Genomic DNA, 25,549 nt, shown 5'->3' on the forward strand with positions numbered 1-25,549 from the left:
GAAATACGGAACCGTTCCGTATTTGATCTAACGGGTGGCATCCATAAGTCTAAATATTCCTGTTACATTGCACAACCTTCACTGTTCTGTCATAATTACGTAAAATTCTGGCAAATTAGTTCGCAACGAGCCAGGCGGCCCAAACTGTTGCATATACCCTGACTCTGCGTGCAATGAACGCAAGAGAAGTGACACAATTTACCTAGTTTAACATTGCCTGCTAACATGAATTTATTTTAACTAAATTTTTAACTAAAATATACTTCTGTGTATTGATTTTAAGAAAGGCATTGATGTTTATGGTTAGGTACATTCGTGCAACGATTATGCTTTTTTCGCAAATGCGCTTTTGTTAAATCATCCCCCGTTTGGCAAAGTAGGCTGTGATTCAATAATAAATTAACAGGCACCGCATCGATTATATGAAACGCAGGACAAGCTAGATGAACTAGTAATTTCATCAACCATGTGTAGTTAACTAGTGATTATGTTAAGATTGATTGTTTTTTATAAGATACGTTTAATGCTAGCTAGCACCTTACCTTGGCTCCTTGCTGCACTCGCATAACAGGTAGTCAGCCTGCCACAGAGTCTCCTCGTGGAGTGCAATGTAATCGACCATGATCGGTGTCCAAAAATGCCGATTACCGATTGTTATGAAATCTTGAAATCGGCCCTAATTAATCGGCCATTCCGATTAATCGGTCGACCTCTAGTGTGTATAGCCTACCCTTTAGCTTTTTCTGTACATCACCAATAAGTCTGTAGTACTGTCAGTGGAAAGAATGGTGCTTTAGGTCTAGGGTGTCTGTTATTTTTTCAGTGGATGGTTATATCTCCTAGCGGGAGTCATGGCACCGCAGAGAGAGATCAGCAGTCACATCTGTCCTTGATTGGTTTGGTCTGATGTGACACCTGGCTCTGGGAGGGTCAGGCCAGGCTTGAGCCTGTTCAAATTTTTACACAGCACCACACACACACACAGACTTCTTTGTAGCTCAGCTTAGCTGTCGTTTCCCTCTCTGATAAGATAATGAGTATTGGCACCCGAGGTTTACACAAGCCTTCACTGCAAATCAATTAACGAGAGGTTAATAAGAAATATATTTATTTTTAGGTTAATAAGAAACATGACACGTTTTTTTTGTTAATTTGCTTAAATTACTTAAGTGTAGTAGATGAGGAGTTTTGACAGGATTGTAAATAGGATCTTTTTATTTGTTGAGTTCATTTATAATGGAACGAAGTTGTGTATTTTCATCTCATCAAAGCCTGTCGACTGTGTTTTTTGTTGTTCTGTAGATGTTAGGATGAAATGTTCTGTTAGATTTCTCTGTCTAATAGGGTGAGAGTTTACAGTAGCTGACAGGAAGGCTGCAGCGTTCTGTCACTGTTTTCAATTAGAATCATAACTTCTTGAAAAACTGAAAGTTGTTTACTGTGACTTTCTTCTTCTGTAGAAAAGTTATGATGTGTGGTAGTGTGGATGTCTGTGTGTAGAATAGTTATGATGTGTGGTAGTGTGGATGTCTGTGTGTAGAATAGTTATGATGTGTAGTATTGTGGATGTCTGTGTGTAGAATAGTTATGATGTGTGGTAGTGTGGATGTCTGTGTGTAGAATAGTTATTGTGTAGTAGTGTGGATGTCTGTGTGTAGAATAGTTATTGTGTAGTAGTGTGGATGTCTGTGTGTAGAATAGTTATGATGTGTGGTAGTGTGGATGTCTGTGTGTAGAATAGTTATGATGTGTAGTATTGTGGATGTCTGTGTGTAGAATAGTTATGATGTGTGGTAGTGTGGATGTCTGTGTGTAGAATAGTTATTGTGTAGTAGTGTGGATGTCTGTGTGTAGAATAGTTATTGTGTAGTAGTGTGGATGTCTGTGTTTAGAATAGTTATGATGTGTGGTAGTGTGGATGTCTGTGTGTAGAATAGTTATGATGTGTAGTAGTGTGGATGTCTGTGTGTAGAATAGTTATTGTGTAGTAGTGTGGATATCTGTGTGTAGAATAGTTATTGTGTAGTAGTGTGGATGTCTGTGTGTAGAATAGTTATTGTGTAGTAGTGTGGATGTCTGTGTGTAGAATAGTTATGATGTGTGGATGTCTGTGTGTAGAATAGTTATGATGTGTAGTAGTGCGGATGTCTGTGTGTAGAATAGTTATTGTGTAGTAGTGTGGATGTCTGTGTGTAGAATAGTTATTGTGTAGTAGTGTGGATGTCTGTGTGTAGAGTAGTTATTGTGTAGTAGTGTGGATGTCTGTGTGTAGAATAGTTATTGTGTAGTAGTGTGGATGTCTGTGTGTAGAATAGTTATTGTGTAGTAGTGTGGATGTCTGTGTGTAGAATAGTTATTGTGTAGTAGTGTGGATGTCTGTGTGTAGAATAGTTATGATGTGTAGTAGTGTGGATGTCTGTGTGTAGAATAGTTATGATGTGTGGTAGTGTGGATGTCTGTGTGTAGAATAGTTATGATGTGTGGTAGTGTGGATGTCTGTGTGTAGAATAGTTATGATGTGTGGTAGTGTGGATGTCTGTGTGTAGAATAGTTATGATGTGTAGTAGTGTGGATGTCTGTGTGTAGAATAGTTATGATGTGTGGTAGTGTGGATGTCTGTGTGTAGAATAGTTATGATGTGTGGTAGTGTGGATGTCTGTGTGTAGAATAGTTATGATGTGTGGATGTCTGTGTGTAGAATAGTTATGATGTGTAGTAGTGTGGATGTCTGTGTGTAGAATAGTTATGATGTGTGGATGTTTGTGTGTAGAATAGTTATTGTGCAGTAGTGTGGATGTCTGTGTGTAGAATAGTTATTGTGTAGTAGTGTGGATGTCTGTGTGTAGAATAGTTATGATGTGTAGTAGTGTGGATGTCTGTGTGTAGAATAGTTATTGTGTAGTAGTGTGGATGTCTGTGTGTAGAATAGTTATGATGTGTAGTAGTGTGGATGTCTGTGTGTAGAATAGTTATTGTGTAGTAGTGTGGATGTCTGTGTGTAGAATAGTTATTGTGTAGTAGTGTGGATGTCTGTGTGTAGAATAGTTATTGTGTAGTAGTGTGGATGTCTGTGTGTAGAATAGTTATTGTGTAGTAGTGTGGATGTCTGTGTGTAGAATAGTTATGATGTGTGGATGTCTGTGTGTAGAATAGTTATGATGTGTAGTAGTGCGGATGTCTGTGTGTAGAATAGTTATTGTGTAGTAGTGTGGATGTCTGTGTGTAGAATAGTTATTGTGTAGTAGTGTGGATGTCTGTGTGTAGAATAGTTATTGTGTAGTAGTGTGGATGTCTGTGTGTAGAATAGTTATTGTGTAGTAGTGTGGATGTCTGTGTGTAGAATAGTTATTGTGTAGTAGTGTGGATGTCTGTGTGTAGAATAGTTATTGTGTAGTAGTGTGGATGTCTGTGTGTAGAATAGTTATGATGTGTGGATGTTTGTGTGTAGAATAGTTATGATGTGTGGTAGTGTGGATGTCTGTGTGTAGAATAGTTATGATGTGTGGATGTTTGTGTGTAGAATAGTTATGATGTGTGGTAGTGTGGATGTCTGTGTGTAGAATAGTTATGATGTGTAGTAGTGTGGATGTCTGTGTGTGGAATAGTTATGATGTGTGGTAGTGTGGATGTCTCTGTGTAGAATAGTTATTGTGTAGTAGTGTGGATGTCTGTGTGTAGAATAGTTATGATGTGTGGTAGTGTGGATGTCTGTGTGTATAATAGTTATGATGTGTAGTAGTGTGGATGTCTGTGTGTAGAATAGTTATGCTGTGTGGTAGTGTGGATGTCTGTGTGTAGAATAGTTATGATGTGTGGTAGTGTGGATGTCTGTGTGTAGAATAGTTATGATGTGTGGTAGTGTGGATGTCTGTGTGTAGAATAGTTATGATGTGTAGTAGTGTGGATGTCTGTGTGTAGAATAGTTATGATGTGTGGTAGTGTGGATGTCTGTGTGTAGAATAGTTATGATGTGTGGTAGTGTGGATGTCTGTGTGTAGAATAGTTATGATGTGTGGATGTCTGTGTGTAGAATAGTTATGATGTGTAGTAGTGTGGATGTCTGTGTGTAGAATAGTTATGATGTGTGGTAGTGTGGATGTTTGTGTGTAGAATAGTTATTGTGCAGTAGTGTGGATGTCTGTGTGTAGAATAGTTATTGTGTAGTAGTGTGGATGTCTGTGTGTAGAATAGTTATGATGTGTAGTAGTGTGGATGTCTGTGTGTAGAATAGTTATTGTGTAGTAGTGTGGATGTCTGTGTGTAGAATAGTTATGATGTGTAGTAGTGTGGATGTCTGTGTGTAGAATAGTTATTGTGTAGTAGTGTGGATGTCTGTGTGTAGAATAGTTATTGTGTAGTAGTGTGGATGTCTGTGTGTAGAATAGTTATTGTGTAGTAGTGTGGATGTCTGTGTGTAGAATAGTTATGATGTGTGGATGTCTGTGTGTAGAATAGTTATGATGTGTAGTAGTGCGGATGTCTGTGTGTAGAATAGTTATTGTGTAGTAGTGTGGATGTCTGTGTGTAGAATAGTTATTGTGTAGTAGTGTGGATGTCTGTGTGTAGAATAGTTATTGTGTAGTAGTGTGGATGTCTGTGTGTAGAATAGTTATTGTGTAGTAGTGTGGATGTCTGTGTGTAGAATAGTTATTGTGTAGTAGTGTGGATGTCTGTGTGTAGAATAGTTATGATGTGTGGATGTTTGTGTGTAGAATAGTTATGATGTGTGGTAGTGTGGATGTCTGTGTGTAGAATAGTTATGATGTGTAGTAGTGTGGATGTCTGTGTGTGGAATAGTTATGATGTGTGGTAGTGTGGATGTCTCTGTGTAGAATAGTTATTGTGTAGTAGTGTGGATGTCTGTGTGTAGAATAGTTATGATGTGTGGTAGTGTGGATGTCTGTGTGTATAATAGTTATGATGTGTAGTAGTGTGGATGTCTGTGTGTAGAATAGTTATGATGTGTGGTAGTGTGGATGTTTGTGTGTAGAATAGTTATGATGTGTAGTAGTGTGGATGTCTGTGTGTAGAATAGTTATGATGTGTAGTAGTGTGGATGTCTGTGTGTAGAATAGTTATGATGTCTAGTAGTGTGGATGTCTGTGTGTAGAACTTGGCTGTTACCTTTGGAACCCTCACCCGGGAAGGGAAAGTCACTTGGCAAGGTGTCTCTGGAATGAACAACATGTCCATCTGTCTGTCTGCAGACTGTCAACTGTCTCAGTCAGGCATGGGTTCACAAAGTATTTTTTTTCTTCCTAATAGTTTTAATTTGTTTGGTTGAGTCAACCTGGCCTGAGGTGCACTGTTGAAGGGGGTGCACTGTTGGCACGATTCCATTGTCTCTATTGCCCTTGGCAAACCTCAATCCAGTCAAGCTTAAGTATTAGAAAGAAAACTAATACAGTTTGAACCCAGGTCTGGTGGACTGTCTTTCTCAGACAGTGGTATTGAGTGTAGGCCTCCGTCATGCATGAGCACTGATAAGCACTGATAAGCAACACAATTTGCTTCAACCCAGTTTTCCACTGGAAATGTCACCATAATGTTCAATCCTCTTTTCACTCAGCATGCGCTTACTTTATCAACTGAACTGCAAACAGTCCAGATATAGATGAAGTCTGAGTCAAGCTCTATTGGTTCTGTGAGTGTTAGTATTGGCTCAGTACAGATGTAGGATCTTAATTTGATCACTCTGTTGCAGGAGAACTTTCCTACAATGCAGGAAATGTAAAACTTGTAATGTATTTGAGGTTTAAAAAGTATTCTGAAGTTTGTAATTTTCACTTAGAAATCTTATAATTATAATCCACATCATAATTCACATTTCCTGTTTCTGCAGGATTATTTTTCTGCTGTAGCAAACTGGCTCATATTAAGAACCTACATCTGTACCTTCTGGTTAGGTCTGTGAAAACTGTGCCACTGCCTTCTAGGATGGGACATTTAGCCTATTTCCTGGTGTGCTGCTGTGTGTAATGTGTATTGCTGCAGATGTAAAAGTGTTCCAGTAAATTAATTAGGCCCATAAAACACTCCATTAACCAGAGGAGGCAGAAGAGGCTGCTCCGTACAGAGGAGAGAAGAAGGAAATGACTCGACATGCACAGCCGCAGACTACCCCCCTCCCCAAATCCATAACGGTGTTTATGAGGTTTTAATTGATAGGCCATAAAGATGAGGAGCGTTTATGGCTGCCAGCTTGGTGAGAGAGTAGGGAGTTTAGAATTTGTGGATGAAGATTTCTCATTCCCCCAATGTGATCTTTTTTTTAAAACAAATGTTTTACTTTTTATTGAATCACATGTACTGTACAGTCAATTAGTACTGTCTTGTGATCTTGTTGAGATGTTTTATCGTGTGAGACATTAAGCTGTAATGAGACATTGTGCAAACGTGTTATTTGCCTCAACGTATCTGTGAGAATAGCATCAGTCAGTCAGTGAATTCATAGTAACTCAGTTCATTAGCAGAGAGAGAGAGATAACAATACAATGTCATCCACTGAGTGTTCATGTCCTGTCTGAGGCTAAATAATAATGATAATAATGAGTTCATTATTTCCCCATACATTTCTGAGAGAATGGCATGGGATTTAGTCAGTTCATCAGAGAACTATCACAGCACCTTTCTCACTGTTCTTATCAGAGGCAATGGTGGGTGATTCACACAGTAGCAGGTAGAGGTGTACTAGTCTACACTGATTAACACACAGCTAGTAGGGAACACAGAAGTTCACCTCTGGTTGAACTGCCTCTATGTGTACTAGTACTGATAACCTCTTTGCCTTGTCCTATTGGCTAGTACTGATAACCCTTCCACCTTCCGTCCCTTCCTATTGGCCAGAGCCTGTCCCTGTGATCCCTGACCTTTCTTAGGCAATACTCTGTGTTTACAGCAAGATAAGAACACTTTATCACATAAAGGAGTTGGTGTGTATGTCATGGACTGAAATGCGTGACCTGACCTGATCCTAGGAGAATACTATTCTGTATGTTTTTGATAGTGTTTGTATAGAACATGTATTTCTTGATTGTGATTGTGTGTATTTTAGAAATCAAAGTTTTGTATGTGTATGTATGTGCATGTGCCTGTATATGTGTCTGTGTGCGAGTGAGCGTGTGCACATGCATGGGGTGTGCGTGCGTGCGTGCGTGCGTGGGTGAGTGGGTGGGTGGAATGGATCAGTGTTTGGCCAGAGTAAACCCTGTCCAGGCTTTTCCATCCATCTTCTCCAACTTGATTCATCATAGTGAACAAAATCCATACAGGGAGGCCTGGGACCTGAAATTGGCCCTGGCATTTCTAACACACTGGCCCATTTTCTTCCTTGACGCCCCTACACCTGACCATTTTTTCCCTTGATGCCACATTATTATCCAGATAATTCTTATTATTTGTGAAAATAAATAAAGTTGGACAGTCCCACTCAGCTAAAAATGTACCAGCCCATCTGGCATTTGCCCGAAATGCCCGATGCCCAGTCCACCCCTGCTTTACAGAGAAATCAATTCCCATTTCCAAGTACTGTCTCCTGGCATGGTGTTCCTGTGGGCTTGGTTTAGCCAGACATAGCCCTTAATCGCATGTGTATTTGAACGGACAGCCTCCCCTCTGTTGTATGTTTGTTATAGGCCTTGTTACAATCCTGATGGAGAAACAAGTCCTTCCGAAAGCCTCTCTACCGCTCTTTCTCGCTCTCACTCTCGCTCTCTTTCACTCTCTCTTCTCTCTCTCTCTTCTCTCTTCTCTTTCTCTCTTTTCTCTCTCACACACAGACACACACACACCATGCTCTAATTACCAAACCGATGTTAGTGTGTATTTGCACCCTGAGAGTGAAAAAAATAAAATCCCCAGGTAGACAAAATGCACAAGCCACACTTGGATAAACAGTCTTATCAGTGGAGCTATCTTGTCTTGTTTAATGATGATCTTTATGTAATCCTAACACATAGTTAAATCAGGAATATACCTGTGTATCTACATGATCTACAGTCCATACTGTATGTGTATGCTTCTGTAGGGATACTGAGTATAAAGGACTCCAGCTGTCTCTGGACCAGGTTACAGACACCAAGCCCTCCTTCCCCTTCAGCAGTGCTCCCACCAGCCTCACTGAGAACCGCAGAGCACCCAAGAGCAGAGTGTCCCGAGCTAAGGCCAAGGCTCGACTGTCCCCCTACACACAGGTGAGGCTCTATAGGAACATACAGCGCTGGTCCTGTACACATCCTTCACAGATGCAACTCGCTATTTGAGCCAGGATACTGCATGATCTGTCAGTGATGGGAGGTGGCTTATACCTGATTTTTCACTTCTTGATTACCTGGGTAATGACTCTTATTTCTCCTCTCTCGCTCTCTGTCTTTCTCTCTCTCTGTCTCTCTCCCTCTCTCCCCCTATTGCTCGCTCTCTCTATCTGCAGTACACTGGTTTCCAGGCCGAGCGGTCAGAGTCGGACCAGGATAGTCCTTGGGCAGGATCTCCCCTCACAGACTCCGCTTCCCCTCAGCTGCTGGAGCAGGGGGAGGGGCTTGGCGCCTCCTGTGCCTACAGGCAGTTCTCAGAACCACGTCCCCTCTGCTACAGCCTCCCAATCACTGAGGAGCACCACCACCACATCTCCAGCGAAAGCCACCCCCACCTCGACAGACACGGCCACAACCAGACGTGCGAGCGGGGCCGCTGTGAGGCAGGGAGGTACTTCCTGGGTGCTCCCCAGGGTGGGACAGAGGCGTGGTGGGGAGCTGCCCGCTCTGTGCTGCCCCTGGTCAAGACCTCGTCCCTGGAGAATGGAGAGGGATACGAGAGCAGCGTGCCCCACATCACCTCCATCCACAGTTTGCATAGTAAGTCCCTATCCCTGGCCCTTTAGCTTGTATTACTGTAGGAGGCTGGAGATGGGTGAACTCCACTGTTGCAGGCTCAAAGACACACAGATTTGATTCGGGTTGGTACAAAAGCCTGCTCACACTTCAGATCTCCCACCTCTGCTTTATTTAACCTTTATTTAACCAGGAAAGAATATTGTGTTTAAAAAACACTTTTGCAATGGTGACCTGGAAGAGGTCAGCAGGAAAATACAGGTTAGTTTTAACCCTTAACCTGTAGGATAACATGCTGCTAGCGCTGCTTAGCCCTGGATATAGCTTCCTGTTGGCTCTAAGATCAGTGTCCTGTCCCTCCCTCTACAGACCGTGGCCAATGGGACCAGGACAGTGTGGTCAGCTCGCCAGACGGGGGCTCCGCCAGTGACTCAGGGGACCGTTACCGCGCAGACTACTTCCGGGTCAGCCCCCAGGAGCCGAGCAAGATCGAGACCCTGATCCGAGCCACGCAGCAGATGATCAAGGAGGAGGAGAATCGTCTGCAGCACCGCAGCAAGCTCCACCCAGGCCCCGACACTCCTCTAGGTCCTGCCAATGGCCTCCCGAAGGGCCCCGGACCCAGCTTCACCACTGACTACCCCCAGGGGGTGCTACATAGCGTGTTGTGCCGTGGCCTGGGTCAGGTGATCAGCACCGCATCAAGCCCTGCTCCTCTCTCCAGGCTCAGCAGCCCAGGGTCTGATCCCCTCCTCCCCAAGCCCAAAAACTACCTCCAACAGACAGGACAGACAGACTTGTCCCCTCTCCCCCAGCCCCTGCACCACCAGCTTGGCTGTCCAGGCCCCTGCTCAGACTCCTCCCCTACCCCTGCCCCAGCCCTCTACCCTTCCCACCCCCAAACCCAAATGGGGAGGCCCTATCTGGACAAGCAAGCTGCTGCCTACTCCCTGACGGGCTATGCCCTGGAGCACCTGTATGACCCCAAGAGCCTCAGGGACTTCTGTTCCTCCGCTGGCTCCACCCACTACGACGTGACTTCACACCTGCGCATGCAGGCAGAGCAGGGGCCGGGACACAAGGGGACCTCCGTCATCATCACCAACGGCAGCTAACGCCTGCTTGTCCAATAACACTAAAGGGATGTCTAAAATGTCAGCCTATTCCCTGTATAGGGAATAGTGTGCCATTTCCCTACATGCTATTTTTGACCAGAGCCTGCGTAGGGCTCTGGTCAAAAGTAATGCACTACATAGGGAATAGGGTGCCATTTCAGATGCACACTAAAACACATGAAGAAGAAACTGGATCCATGGAATATTCATTCTATAGCCCAGCCTCAACGGCCTCTTCTGTGTCTTATCCAGCAAAAACATGTTTCCTTTTCTTTTAATCATTACAGAGCTACATTATTCCATTTGCACTGCCAGAAATAGAGTTTAATTGTGGGAACCTCACCCCTATGGTTGAAGCTGGGTTGTGGATATGTTTTGAGTTAACAGGACAGGGTTCAACGTTAGTGCACTTTTTAGTGTTGGTCAGAATCCCCTTATCACAACACAACTCTAGAGTTAAAGTCAACTAGACCTGGTTAAATTGCTATATTTTTTGTCCGTGCTACAGACGGCTATATCTGTCTGCTAATACAGGACTAGTAAAGGCCCAGTGCACTGCTTTTAAGATAATAATTCAGGGGGTACTACAGCATCCTCAGCACCCCTACTTTCCGTACCTATGATTAAAGGTGTGCAGTATAGAGATGAAGCAAAAATGACACAAAAAAAACTTCACAGACATCAACAATTATGCAAATTCATTCTATCTATGTTCTCCCTAGTAGGTAAGCTATGGATTAAGGGAAGTGTACCCACACTTTCAGAGAAAGCAAAGGGGGGCTTTTAAGGGATACATGCAAGAGATACATATGCCTACATTTACATTGAGACACACAGCAGTTCACCTGGACTGTCAGGTAGCAGGCTTTACTTGGACTAAATGTCTTGTTGGCGTGGATAACAACATTTATTAGTGATTTGGTCTGTAGGGGTATAATATCACCTCAGTGAGGATACCAACATTATATACAACCTCTAATGAACAACCTTATTGAGATGTGATTACTGGTAGGCTAAGGATCAATATGATGGCATGGATTGTCTCATTTGCCAAGTGTAGTGGTAAACACTGAGGGGGAATTTAGCATGCTTTCAAGGTAAACACTGAGGGAGTTAGCATGCTAGCAAGGCTGAGGTGTGAGTTAGCATGCTAACAAGGTTGAGGTGGGAGTTAACATGCTAACAAGGATGAGGTGGGAGTTAGCATGCTAACAAGGCTGAGGTGGGAGTTAGCATGCTAAGAAGGATGAGGTGTGAGTTAGCATGCTAACAAGGCTGAGGTGGGAGTTAGCATGCTAAGAAGGATGAGGTGTGAGTTAGCATGCTAACAAGGATGAGGTGGGAGTTAGCATGCTAACTAGGCTGACGTGAGAGTTAGCATGTGTACCTCCGAGGCATGTCTTGTTAAATTGTCAACAAGGGTAATTGTACAGTTATTGTACTGGAAAGAGATGCCCATTGTTTATTGAACATATGATGAGATGAAGGAAAAATCAAGTGAGGTGAAATGGAGAGATTGTGTCTGATGTGGTTGATCGACTTGTGCACTGTTCTAATATTACAGAATGATGTAGTGGCAACGCTTGCTTGTACCAACATGACATTAGTTAATATTACCATAATAATGAGTTATATGACAATTCATGAAATGTTTTCACAAAATCATGATACATGCAGCAATATGCAATCCAACCAGTTGGGTAGTCAGTTAGACAGCCTAAATCATTATCACATCTGATCATGATAATGCTTGTTTGTTATAAACTGGCATTACCTTTCTCTAACACTTCATATCATGTTTATTATACTGTTTTGTAGGCAGTGTGACACATTTCTAGCGTTCCCCTGGATTCTGTTGTAAATGTGGTTACCATATCTCTTATATTTATAAGTTTGGATTTGTTTTTGTTTTTGTCAGAGTCTGAATTGCGCTTTTCCAAAGTTATTTATGATGTAAATATGCTGAGAAAAAGACACCACTTTGAAGCACAAGGGAAAAGTTGTATTTATTCAATCAAAACAGTCTGCTTGCATATGAGTGTGTTTGATTTAAACAAATTCTATGAAAAAAATTAATAAACAACACTTTTTCCAAAGACAAAATGCTCATTATTTACATGTGTGTTTTCTATTGTAGGCTACTGTAGGCATTTGAGTGTACATGCAATAATGAACTTATATTGGCTATACAGTGCCTTGCGAAAGTATTCGGCCCCCTTGAACTTTGCGACCTTTTGCCACATTTCAGGCTTCAAACATAAAGATATAAAACTGTATTTTTTTGTGAAGAATCAACAACAAGTGGTACACAATCATGAAGTGGAACGACATTTATTGGATATTTCAAACTTTTTTAACAAATCAAAAACTGAAATATTGGGCGTGCAAAATTATTCAGCCCCCTTAAGTTAATACTTTGTAGCGTCACCTTTTGCTGCGATTACAGCTGTAAGTCGCTTGGGGTATGTCTCTATCAGTTTTGCACATCGAGAGACTGACATTTTTTCCCATTCCTCCTTGCAAAACAGCTCGAGCTCAGTGAGGTTGGATGGAGAGCATTTGTGAACAGCAGTTTTCAGTTCTTTCCACAGATTCTCGATTGGATTCAGGTCTGGACTTTGACTTGGCCATTCTAACACCTGGATATGTTTATTTTTGAACCATTCCATTATAGATTTTGCTTTATGTTTTGGATCATTGTCTTGTTGGAAGACAAATCTCCGTCCCAGTCTCAGGTCTTTTGCAGACTCCATCAGGGTTTCTTCCAGAATGGTCCTGTATTTGGCTCCATCCATCTTCCCATCAATTTTAACCATCTTCCCTGTCCCTGCTGAAGAAAAGCAGGCCCAAACCATGATGCTGCCACCACCATGTTTGACAGTGGGGATGGTGTGTTCAGCTGTGTTGATTTTACGCCAAACATAACGTTTTGCATTGTTGCCAAAAAGTTCAATTTTGGTTTCATCTGACCAGAGCACCTTCTTCCACATGTTTGGTGTGTCTCCCAGGTGGCTTGTGGCAAACTTTAAACAACACTTTTTATGGATATCTTTAAGAAATGGCTTTCTTCTTGCCACTCTTCCATAAAGGCCAGATTTGTGCAATTTATGACTGATTGATGTCCTATGGACAGAGTCTCCCACCTCAGCTGTAGATCTCTGCAGTTCATCCAGAGTGATCATGGGCCTCTTGGCTGCATCTCTGATCAGTCTTCTCCTTGTATGAGCTGAAAGTTTAGAGGGACGGCCAGGTCTTGGTAGATTTGCAGTGGTCTGATACTCCTTCCATTTCAATATTATCGCTTGCACAGTGCTCCTTGGGATGTTTAAAGCTTGGGAAATCTTTTTGTATCCAAATCCGGCTTTAAACTTCTTCACAACAGTATCTCGGACCTGCCTGGTGTGTTCCTTGTTCTTCATGATGCTCTCTGCGCTTTTAACGGACCTCTGAGACTATCACAGTGCAGGTGCATTTATACGGAGACTTGATTACACACAGGTGGATTGTATTTATCATCATTAGTCATTTAGGTCAACATTGGATCATTCAGAGATCCTCACTGAACTTCTGGAGAGAGTTTGCTGCACTGAAAGTAAAGGGGCTGAATAATTTTGCACGCCCAATTTTTCAGTTTTTGATTTGTTAAAAAAGTTTGAAATATCCAATAAATGTCGTTCCACTTCATGATTGTGTCCCGTTTGTTGTTGATTCTTCACAAAAAAATACAGTTTTATATCTTTATGTTTGAAGCCTGAAATGTGGCAAAAGGTCGCAAAGTTCAAGGGGGCCGAATACTTTCGCAAGGCACTGTAGATACTGAAAAACATATAAGAAAAAAAATCTATTAGACTACATGAAACTGTATCTTTACTATTGCATTTACCCATAAAAAGAAAAGTATTACATTCTGTCCAGCTAATAATACACTAAAAAACTGAAGTGAATTGCAAGTTGTTGTTTTTTAAAGGCAAAAAAGACACCCCAAAACTGTGATGTTTACTTAAACCATTTTCTGCAATTCAATTTAATCACATTCCAGAGATTGGACATTTTAGCAGTGAGAAGCACACTAAATGTCCCCTGGTTATGTGTGGCTGCTATGGCAAATAAAGAGACTGATGAAAATCGATACGGGACAATCTCCAATTAAGCGAAAAGATTTGTGGGTCTAGAGAGGTCAGTGATGAGGAGCTTCCTCACTCTCTTTCTCCCTCTTTTTCTCTATCCCCCCCTCTCCTCCCCCTCTCTCTACTGTCTGATGGATGTTTACTGGGTGTTTGCTATAGTCGTTTCAACCCTAGACAGCTCAGGCTCCAGCACTGCATCACTCTCCCCATCTCTGTGCCTCTGTCTGCCATAGCCATTACATGGACATTAATACCCTTTAGGTTCTTCTTCACTTTGCTTCCTCAGCTAGGACCAGAAGGAAGGAGATATTTGTCATGGTATTGGACTTCTTTTTTTAAATCACAAGTTCATACAAAATAACATAGGTTGATAGGCAGGCTAGAGAGCTGATTTATAATCCCTTGTTAATAAATCATTAACAAACTAAGATTTCTCCTGAAATGTCAGAATACACAAAAAAAGAGAAAAAAACAAGCACTTTAGAATCTAAATTATTACCATAGCGATCTAAAAAAATGAATATTCCCCTACAGGAATCCCGCATGAAAAACATCTGCGGGAATACAGCAGAAAATACTGTATAGGATAGGAAGTCCTGCAGGATATTCCACAGGATTTTTGGGGCCACTTTCCTCTAGGACAAACCTGCTGGATCCTTTCCTCATCCTTCAGAGAATTTCATGTAGGACAATGCACAATCTTTCAAAAGAATGAACAGAAAGCACAATAAAACAGACAGCATGGTCATTTTATTATCCAATGTTTGATTGTCCATTTCACCATCACTGCATAAAAGATGATTCGTAGGATCATGATAAAAGCAGATTTTGTAACAAGAGTGTGAGTAATGGTGACACTACATGAACAGCTTTGTGCATTGTTGTGAAGTTAAACAGTTGTCTGCAATGATAAACTTAGTAATAGTTGGTTTAAATATGGCTGGTACATCAACATCTGTGGGTATGCATATGTGTGAGAATCATATACATTTTTTCTATTTTACCCCCTTTTTCTCCCCAATTTTCGATCTTGTCTCATTGCTGCAACTCCCCAAAGGGCTCGGGAGAGGCGAAAGTGGAGTCATGTGTCCTCTGAAACATGACCCGCCCTACATGACCCGCCCTTAACATCCGCCAGCTTAACGTGGAAGGCAGCCGCACCAATGTGTCGGAGGAAACACAGTTCAACTGGCTACCGGGGTCAGCCTGCAGCCACCCGGCCCGCCACAAGGAGCTGGTAGAGCGCGATGAGCCAAGTAAAGCCCCGGTTTGTATTTCTGCAAGAGTCATGTATGACTTTTTCTTATAAGAGTCAGCATATAACCTACCTACCTACCCACCCACCCACAATATAGATATATATATATATTGTATTTGAATAGTTATTTGTAAAAACCAAATAGTCTACCAAATAGTATTTGAAAGTATTTTCAAATTCTTATTTCAAATACTATTTTCAAATACCTGGGTTAAATGCATGGGAGTGCATTTGAGTCTGTGTATTTAAGTATTTCAAAATATTTTCCAAGTGTAATATATTCCAATATTCAACTACTGTTTAAAAAAAGAAAGGTGGTCTTAATACTTCTTTTGAAATGTGTTTAAAGGTAATTGAAATACCTGAAATATTATTTTAACGCAGGTCTGGCTCATACTTTTAACATTGGTTAGGGAGGAAAGCATACATGGTTGATAAAGATTGGATGTATGCAATATATTTGTTGGATTTATATACTTTATGCACAGTATTTTTATTATTTTCTTTTTAAAGAGAACACTATTTAGTCAACAAAATCAACTAGAATAATTGTATTTCGATAGTTAGATGAGGTTCAATGCATGGCCTCCTCAATGGCCTGGATAGCTACCAGATGCTAGACTGGAGGAGGTCTATGGAATGGATTTAAACACATTGCTATATTACTCAGGTATTATGTCCACTCTGGTTAGGGTTCCATTGTTAAATCTCCAACCGTTAGATGTTCTGATTGGATTAACCAGGATATTGAAATGACTGGGTGTTTCCCCATAGAGGAAATAAGAGTCATCTTTCACACTCCCCTCCCCCCTCCCTTTCCCTGAAGTATCAGTGCATGTCTAATGGTGGTCCAGTGGGGTTAATGACCAGCTTCATTTATAATGCTATCTTTCAATGTGACTAAACATCCACCCATGGGCTGGCTGTATACATCCATCCAACACTCCATAAACTCACTAATCATTTACAAATGCCTTTCCATTCTCAAGCTCTTGGGGAGGGAAACGACCAAGCCAATGTTGTGATATATTCTCAATGACCAAGGCAAATGGATCTGTTGGATTTAGGTCCTACCCAGCCAGAAAAGGACTGTTGGTCAGAACTGGTTGTTTGCTCATCATTTGTGGAAGAATAAGTACTGTTTGTTAGTACATGACCCCTCCTCCTCTCTCTCTGTTAACTTCCAGAAGCAACACACAGAGGTTAGCTTAGCCACCACAGTTGCCAACTGCAGAATATTGTCCAAACAGAAGGTGTCCATTTTGGTGGCACGTCCCTAAAGAAAGACAAGAAGGCACAAATTCTGATTGTCTAATCCTATGCTGTTTATGACAGGGCTTTGGAGCAGGCTCAGTGGGGAAACCAGAGCCCGTTGTTGTAGTGGAGCCCAGACAGGTGAGGGCCTGCTGTTGCCCCCAAGAATGTGACACACACACACACAGCATGTGTAAATAACACATTGTAACACACAACAGAAATAGTACTGTATGTTCATAGCCACCATAAGAAGTACACACACACACATGCAGCAGTTAGTGTTGTGGTTGAGGCTAAGGTTGAACAGCTCTAGCCCTAGCTTCATTTTTTAAATGTTTATTAATTTAACCTGGCAAGTCAGTTAAGAACAAATTCTTATTTACAATGGGGGCTTACAGTGAGTTAACTGCCTTGTTCAGGGGCAGAACGACAGATTTTTACCTTGTCAGCTCGGGGATTTGATTCAAAAACCTTCCGGTTACTGGCCCAACACTCTAACCACTACCTGCCGCCCCAAATCTGGTCCAAATCCCACTTCATGTCCACATCTGGTTCAACCCTACCCTAGCCTCAACAACAGCCCTAACACTAGCTTCATGTCCAAATCCCACATCACGTCTACATCCGGTTCAATCCTCGATAGTTTGGGTGTTAGCCATTCCTGTCTCTCTCACTGTAACTGTTATACATATATGTGATATGTATATGTCTGTTATACATAGATGTGATATGTATATGTCTGTTATATGTACATGTCTGTTATACGTAGATGTCTGTGATATGTAGATGTCTGTGATATGTAGATGTCTGTGATATGTAGATGTCTGTGATATGTATATGTCTGTTATATGTACATGTCTGTTATACGTAGATGTCTGTGATATGTATATGTCTGTTATATGTACATGTCTGTTATACGTAGATGTCTGTGATATGTAGATGTCTGTGATATGTATATGTCTGTTATATGTACATGTCTGTGATATGTAGATGTCTGTGATATGTACAGTGTATTCGGAAAGTATACAGACCCCTTGACTTTTTCCACATTTTGTTACATTACAGCTTTATTCTAAAATTGATAAGATTGTTTCTCCCCCTCATCAATCTACACATAATACTCCATAATAACAAATCAAAAACTGCAAATTCAGACCCTTTACTCAATACTTTGTTGAAGCACCTTTGGCAGTGATTACAGCCTTGAGTCTTCTTGGGTATGACACTACAAGATTGCACATCTGTATTTGGGGAGTTCCTGGCATTCTTCTCTGCAGGTTGGATCATCAAGCTCTGTCAGGTTGGATGGGGAGCATTGCTGCACACCTATTTTCAGGTTTCTCCAGAGATGTTAGATCGGGTTTGAGCTCTGGCTGGGCCACTCAAGGACATTCAGAGACTCGTCCCAAAGCCACTCCTACGTTGTCTTGTCTTTGTGCTTGGGGTAGTTGTCTGGTTTTAAGGTGAACCTTCGCCCCAGTCGGAGGTCCTGAATGCTTTGGAGCAGGTTTTCATCAAGGATCTCGCTGTACTTGCTCCGTTCATCTTTCCCTCGATCCTGACTAGTCTCCTAGTCCCTGCCGCTGAAAAACATCCTCACAACATGATCCTGCCACCACCATGCTTCACCTCAGGGATTGTGCCAGGTTTCCTCCAGATGTGACACTTGGCATTCAGGCAGAAGAATTCAATCTGGTTTCATCAGACCAGAGACTCTTGTCTCATGATCTGAAAGTCCTTTAGGTGCCTTTTGGTTAACACCAAGCGGGCAGTCATGTGCCCTTTACTGAGGAGTGGCTTCCATCTGGCCACTTTGCCATAAAGGCCTGATTGGTGGAGTGCTGCAGAGATGGTTGTCTTTCTGGAAATGTCTCCCATCTCCACAGAGGAACTCTGGAGCTCCGTCAGAGTGACCATCGGGTTCTTGGTCACTTCTCTGACCAAAGCCCTTCTCCCCCGATTGCTTAGTTTGGTGAGGAGTCAGCTCAAGGAAGAGTCTTGACGGTTACAAACTTCCAAACAGAAGTCACATAATTAGTTAGATAAAGTCCACCTGTGTGCAATCTAAGTGTCACATGATCTCAATATATATACACCAGGTCCGAAAGGCCCCAGAGTCTGCAACACCACTAATTAAGGGGCACCACCAACTAAGCGGCACCATGAAGACCAAGGAGCTCTCCAAACAGGTCAGTGACAAAGTTGTGGAGAAGTACAGATCAGGGTTGGGTTATCAAATAATATCTGAAACTTTGAACATCCCACAGAGCACCATTAAATTCACTATTAAAAAATTGAAAGAATATGGCACCACAACAAACCTGCCAGGAGAGGGCCGCCCATCAAAACTAATGGACCAGGCAAGGAGGGCATTAATCAGAGAGGCAACAAAGAGACCAAAGATAATCCTGAAGGAGCTGCATAGCTCCACAGCGAAGATTGGAGTGTCTGTCTATAGGACCGCTTTAAGCCACACACTCCACAGAGCTGGGCTTTACGGAAGACTGACCAGAAAAAAGCCATTGCTTAAAAAAAAATAAGCAAACACGTTTGGTGTTCGCCAAAAGGCATGTGGGAGACTCTCCAAACATATGGAAGAATGTACTCTGGTCAGATTAGACTAAACTTTTGCTTTTTGGCAATCAAGGAAAACGCTATGTCTGGCGGAAGCCCAATACCTCTCATCACCCCGAGAATACCATCCCCACAATGAAGCATGGTGGTGGCAGCATCATGCTGAGGGGATGTTTTTCATCGACAGGGACTGGGAAACTGGTCAGAATTGAATAAATGATGAATGGTGCTAAATACAGGGAAATTCTTGAGGGAAATCTGTTTCAGTCTTCCAGAGATTCGAGACTGGGGCGGAGGTTCACCTTCCAGCAGGACAATGACCTTAACCATACTGCTAAAGTTACACTCAAGTGGTTTAAGGGAAACATTTAAATTTCTTGAATGGCCTTGTCAAAGCCCAGACCTCAATCCAATTGAGAATCTGTGGTATGACTTAAAGATTGCTTTACACATGGAACCCATCCAACTTGAAGGAGCTGGAGCAGTTTTGCCTTGAAGAATGGGCAAAAATCCCAGTGGCTATATGTGCCAAGCTTATAGAGACATACCCCAAGAGACTTGCAGCTGTAATTGCTGCAAAAGGTGGCTCTACAAGGTATTGACTTTGACTTTGGGGGGGTGAATGGTTATGCATGCTCCAAAAAAATGTTTTTGTCTTATTTCTAGTTTGTTTCACAATAACACATATTTTGCGTCTTCAAAGTGGTAGGCATGTTGTGTAAATCAAATTATACAAACCCCCCCAAAAATCTATTTTAATTCCAGGTTGTAAGGCAACAAAATATGAAAAATGCCAAGGGGGGCGAATACTTTCACAAGCCACTGTAGACAGGTGTGTGCCTTTCCAAATCATGTCCAATCAATTGAATTTACCACAGGTGGACTCCAATCAAGTTGTAGAAACATCTCAAGGATGAGCAATGGAAACAGGATGCAGCTGAGCTCAATTTCAAGTCTCATAGCAAAGGGTCTAATAAGGTATTTATGTTTTTTATTTTTAAGACATTTGCAAAACCTGTTTTTTACTTTGTCATCATGGGTCATTGTGTGTAGATTGATAAGGGAAAAAAATATCTGATCCATTTTAGAATAAGGCTGTAATGTAACAAAATGTGGAAAACGTCAAGGGGTCTGAATACTTACCGAAGGCACTGTATATGTCTTTCCCTGTGACGAGCAGAGGGCCACTGTCTGTCCGTGTATGTGTGCGCGTGTGTGCGTGCGTGTGAGTGAGTGCGTCCATCTGCCTGAACAGAAGGCTTGTTTACTCCACCAACCTGTTATTCAACTGTGAAAAGATCATCTTGTCTATTATATCGATCCTAGTCACACAAGCACAAACTTCACTGTTAGTTTTAGGGATTATCTTGATGCTAGTCCAGATTATATATTCTTGTCCCATCTGAAATGTTTGTTCATATGCTCAAATGTCAGAAAATGTCACAGCAAACAACACAGTCCAGTTTGATATGACTGCACAAAGAAAGGTTACAGATGCAAAAACCAATAAGGCTTTAGATAAAATGTTTTATTGAATATATTTGAAAAGATTTGCTGGTGGTATTATTGTCTTCCATTGCTCACTGTGTAGTATAATGTAAGTGTATTATAAATGTATACAGATGTACTGTATATAGCCTAAATGTACAAGTGTACAATACTGTAAATGTACATTTTATGATGGTATTCAGACATGGAGGTTTGTTCAGGGACTGATCATGTGATTTTCTCTTCAACCAATCAGATGGCAAGTGGCAGGGCTTGCAAACTTTTACAGACTACAAAGGGAAGCACAGCCGAGAGCTGCCCAGTGACACAAGCCTACCAGACGAGCTAAACTACTTCTGTGCTCACTTCGAAGAAAAGAACACTGAAACATGCATGGGAGCACCAGCTGTTCCGGACGACTGTGTGATCACGCTCTTCGCAGCCGATTTGAGTAAGACCTTTAAACGGGTCAACATTCACAAGGCCGCAGGTCCAGATGGATTACCAGGATGTGTACTGCGAGCATGAGCTGACCAACTGGCAAGTGTCTTCACTGACATTTTCAACCTCTCCCTGTCCGAGCCTGTAATACCAACATGTTTTAAGCAGACCACCATAGTCCCTGTGCCCAATAACACTAAGGTAACCTGCCCAAACAAATCCACAGATGATGCAATCTCTATTGCACTCCACACTGCCCTTTCCCACCTGGACAAAAGTAACACCTACGTGAGAATGCTATTCATTGACCACAGCTCAGCGTTCAACACCATAGTGCCCTCAAAGCTCATCACTAAGCTAAGGACCCTGGGACTAAACACCTCCCTTTGCAACTGGATCCTGGACTTCCTGACGTGCCGCCCCCAGGTGGTGAGGGTAGGTAGCAACACATCCGCCACGCTGATCGTCAACACTGGAGCCCCTCAGTGCGTGCTCAGTTCCCTCCTCTGCTCTCTGTTCACTCTTGACTGCACGGCCAGGCACGACTCCAACACCATCATTAAGTCCCTCAACGTGATCAAGACTAAGGAGATGATTGTGGACTACAGGAACAGGAGGGCCAGGCTCAACCCCATTCAGCAGGTTGAGAGCTTCAAGTTCCTCAGTGTCCACATCACCAACAAACTAACATGGTCCAAGCACACCAAGACAGTCGTGAAGAGAGCACAACAAAACCTATTCCCCTCAGGAGACCGAAAAGATTTGGCATTGGTCCTCAGATCCTCAAAAGATTCTACAGCTGCACAATTGAGAACATCCTGACCGGTTGCATCACTGCCTGGTATGGCAACTGCTCGGCCTCCGACCGCAAGGCACTACAGTGGGTACTGCGTATGGCCCAGTACATCACTGGGGCCATGCTTCCTGCCATCCAAAGCCGCCCTAGTCATAGAATGTTCTCTCTGCTACCACACGGCAAGCGGTATCGGAGCACCAAGTCTAGGTCCAAGAGGCTTCTAAACAGCTTCTACACCCAAGCCATAAGACTCCTGAACATCTAATCAAATGGCTACCTAGAAAATTTGCATTGCCTCCCCCCCTTTTATGTTGCTGCTACTCTCTGTTATTATCTATGCTTAGTCACTTTAATAACTCTACCTAAATGTACAGTGGGGCAAAAAAGTATTTAGTCAGCCACCAATTGTGCAAGTTCTCCCACTTAAAAATATGAGAGAGGCCTCTAATTTTCATCATAGGTACACTTCAACTATGGCAGACAAAATGAGAAAAAAAATCCAGAAAATCACATTGTAGGATTTTTAATGAATTTATTTGCAAATGATGGTGGAAAAAAAGCATTTGGTCACCTACAAACAAGCAAGATTTCTGGCTCTCACAGACCTGTAACTTCTTCTTTAAGAGGCTCCTCTATCCTCCACTCGTTACCTGATTTAATGGCACCTGTTTGAACTTGTTATCAGTATAAAAGACACCTGTCCACAACCTCAAACACCCACACTACAAACTCCTCTATGGCCAAGACCAAAGAACTGTCAAAGGACACCAGAAACAAAATTGTAGACCTGCACCAGGCTGGGAAGACTGAATCTGCAATAGGTAAGCAGCTTGGTTTGAAGAAATCAACTGTGGCAGCAATTATTAGGAAATGGAAGACATACAAGACCACTGATAATCTCCCTCGATCTGGGGCTCCACGCAAGATCTCACTCCGTGGGGTCAAAATGATCACAAGAACGGTGAGCAAAAAACCCAGAACCACACGGGGGAACCTAGTGAATGACCTGCAGAGAGCTGGGACCAAAGTAACAAAGCCTACCATCAGTAACACACTACGCCGCCAGGGATTCGAATTCTGCAGTGCCAGACGTGTCCCCCTGCTTAAGCCAGTACATGTCCAGGCCCATCTGAAGTTTGTAGAGAGCATTTGGATGATCCAGAAGAAGATTGGGAGAATGTCATATGGTCAGATGAAACCAAAATATAACTTTTTGGTAAAAACTCAACTCGTCGTGTTTGGAGGACAAAGAATGCTGAGTTGCATCCAAAGAACCACATACCTACTGTGAAGCATGGGGGTGGAAACATCATGCTTTGGGGCTGTTTTTCTGCAAAGGGACCAGGACGACTGATCCATGTAAAGGAAAGAATGAATGGGGCCATGTATCGTGAGATTTTGAGTGAAAACCTCCTTCCATCAGCAAGGGCATTGAATATGAAACGTGGCTGGGTCTTTCAGCATGACAATGATCCCAAACACACCGCCCGGGCAACGAAGGAGTGGCTTCGTAAGAAGCATTTCAAGGTCCTGGAGTGGCCTAGCCAGTCTCCAGATCTCAACCCCATAGAAAATATTTTTAAGTGGAAGAACTTGCACAATTGGTGGCTGACTAAATACTTTTTTGCCCCACTGTAAAGCCTGTTCTCAAATGGGTCTTCCAAATCGACAATGACCCCAAGCATACTTCCAAAGTTGTGGCAAAATGGCTTAAGGACAACAAAGTCAAGGTATTGGAGTGGCCATCACAAAGCCCTGACCTCAATCCCATAGAACATTTGTGGGCAGAACTGAAAACGCTTGGGTGAGCAAGGAGGTCTACAAACCTGACTCAGTTACACCAGCTCTGTCAGAAAAATGGGCCAAAATTCACCCATCTTATTGTGGGAAGCTTGTGGGAGGCTACCCAAAACTTTTGATCCAAGGTAATCAATTTAAAGGCAATGCTCTTTAACTACTTGTTACTTTTATTTCTTATTCTCATTCGTATTTTTTAAATTGCATTGTCGGTTAGGGGCTTGTAAGTAAGCATTTCAAGGTCTACAAGGACCCTGTGACTATTACAATTTGATTTGATTTGAAGTGGGATCATACATTTGAATTTCATACAGTGTCTATTGTCTTGCTTGCGTGATGACATCCCTCACAAACCACCTAAGGCCACACAGCAACGAAACCTAAATATCAAACCTTTCAGGTTGTGTTTTTGGAATAAAGCCTTATTGTATTTTATTTTCCACTTTATTCATGCTATATGAGGTCACTCTCAAAGAATCCTTGAAACCCCCTCTCTTCCAAAAGTGGGACAGACATTTTTCTGTAAGACTTGTGCAGCATTGGGTTGGCTCACACATATGAAAGGAGTGGTCCTCCTAAAGGAGTGGTCCTCCTACCACCCCGCCCGCCACTCTAATGCTTCTTTCACTGTCTCAATTAATCCCTCTGTTGGCGATTTCACACATGGGTCTCATACTCAGCTTTTGACTCCAGTGTTATTTTCACAACCTTTCCTCACTAAGTCCGACAGGATCCTGAAACAGAACACCTACATCCTCCTCCTCTTCTCCTCCTTTCCTCCTCTCCGGCTTCATGTGTCTCCCTCTGTTTTCTCATGGCAAGTCCAGCCTTATCTCTGATTCCCCTCATCAAAGATAAAGGCTAAATGGAAAGAGAGGATGAAAGCCCCCTCATCAGTTGTGTTCTGGGCCAGCTGCACCACAGCTTTACGAGGCCCAGTGGAGTGGCATGGTGCTACATGGACAGAGGGATACAACTGGAATGTTTACCTAAGGGAAAGTCAAACAAAGCCTGTCACGATCAATGGTTAGATACCAGCACCATACTTTCACACTCTCAGAGTCACTTACACAACACAGCCATGCATTTCTTGATTGTATTTTTATTTAACTAGTCAAGTTAGTGAAGAACACATTCTTGTTTACAATGACCTCATAGGAACAGTTGGTTAACTGCCTTGTTCAGGAGCAGAACAACATAGATATACTTTGTCAGCTCAGGGATTTGATCTAGCAACCTTTCGGTTACTGGCCCAACGCTCTAACCACTAGGCTACCTGCCACCCCCCGCTTGCCAGTATGTGACAAAATTAACAATAATGCATGCCCTATTGTTCCTGGTTGAGATGAAAGTGTGTAGAATCCACAGAGTGAAGTAGGTTCAGTACGCTCTGGCTCCACAGCGACTAAAGATTCTCTCTCCTGCTGTGATGAAAATAAACTTGATGAGTGTGACAAGGCACACAGGGTCACAAGCACTCAAACACGCACAAACACACACACACACACACACACACACACACACACACACACACACACACACACACACACACACACACACACACACACACACACACACACACACACACACACACACACACACACGCATACACACACACTCATTCTGTGTGTAAATTATGTAATGTATATACTAACATGGATTAAGGGAGTATAATTGATTTGAGGAAGAACGTGTTCAGGTGCTTGTTTAGAACAACATGCTAGGGTGAAAGTTCATGGTGTAGGAGTTTGACGAGAGAAATAAGGAGAAAGAAATACAGAAAACAAATAATCCCCCCCCCCCATCTATTTTACCCAACAAGGCGGCAATCAAAACTGGAACCTAAAAACTTAATTGAGTCAAAACAT

At 42.4% G+C, this 25,549-nt stretch overlaps 1 protein-coding gene across 2 annotated transcripts in view; it reads left to right on the forward strand.

Moving 5' to 3' along the window:
- Positions 1-12,046, forward strand: part of LOC110534548 (single-minded homolog 1-A) — a 32,449-nt gene extending 20,403 nt beyond the window's left edge. For both annotated transcript variants that reach the window (XM_036943419.2, XM_036943435.2), the window contains exons 10-12: positions 8,027-8,192; positions 8,429-8,852; positions 9,198-12,046. In XM_036943419.2, coding sequence (XP_036799314.2) covers positions 8,027-8,192; positions 8,429-8,852; positions 9,198-9,943 — 1,336 coding nt within the window. In that variant the 3' untranslated portion in view covers positions 9,944-12,046. The remainder of the gene's footprint in view (positions 1-8,026; positions 8,193-8,428; positions 8,853-9,197) is intronic.
- The last annotated feature ends 13,503 nt before the right edge of the window (positions 12,047-25,549 follow it).

This window comes from Oncorhynchus mykiss, chromosome 2, assembly GCF_057628025.1.
Source record: "Oncorhynchus mykiss isolate SJ-2025 chromosome 2, ASM5762802v1, whole genome shotgun sequence".
NCBI lineage: Eukaryota > Metazoa > Chordata > Actinopteri > Salmoniformes > Salmonidae > Oncorhynchus > Oncorhynchus mykiss.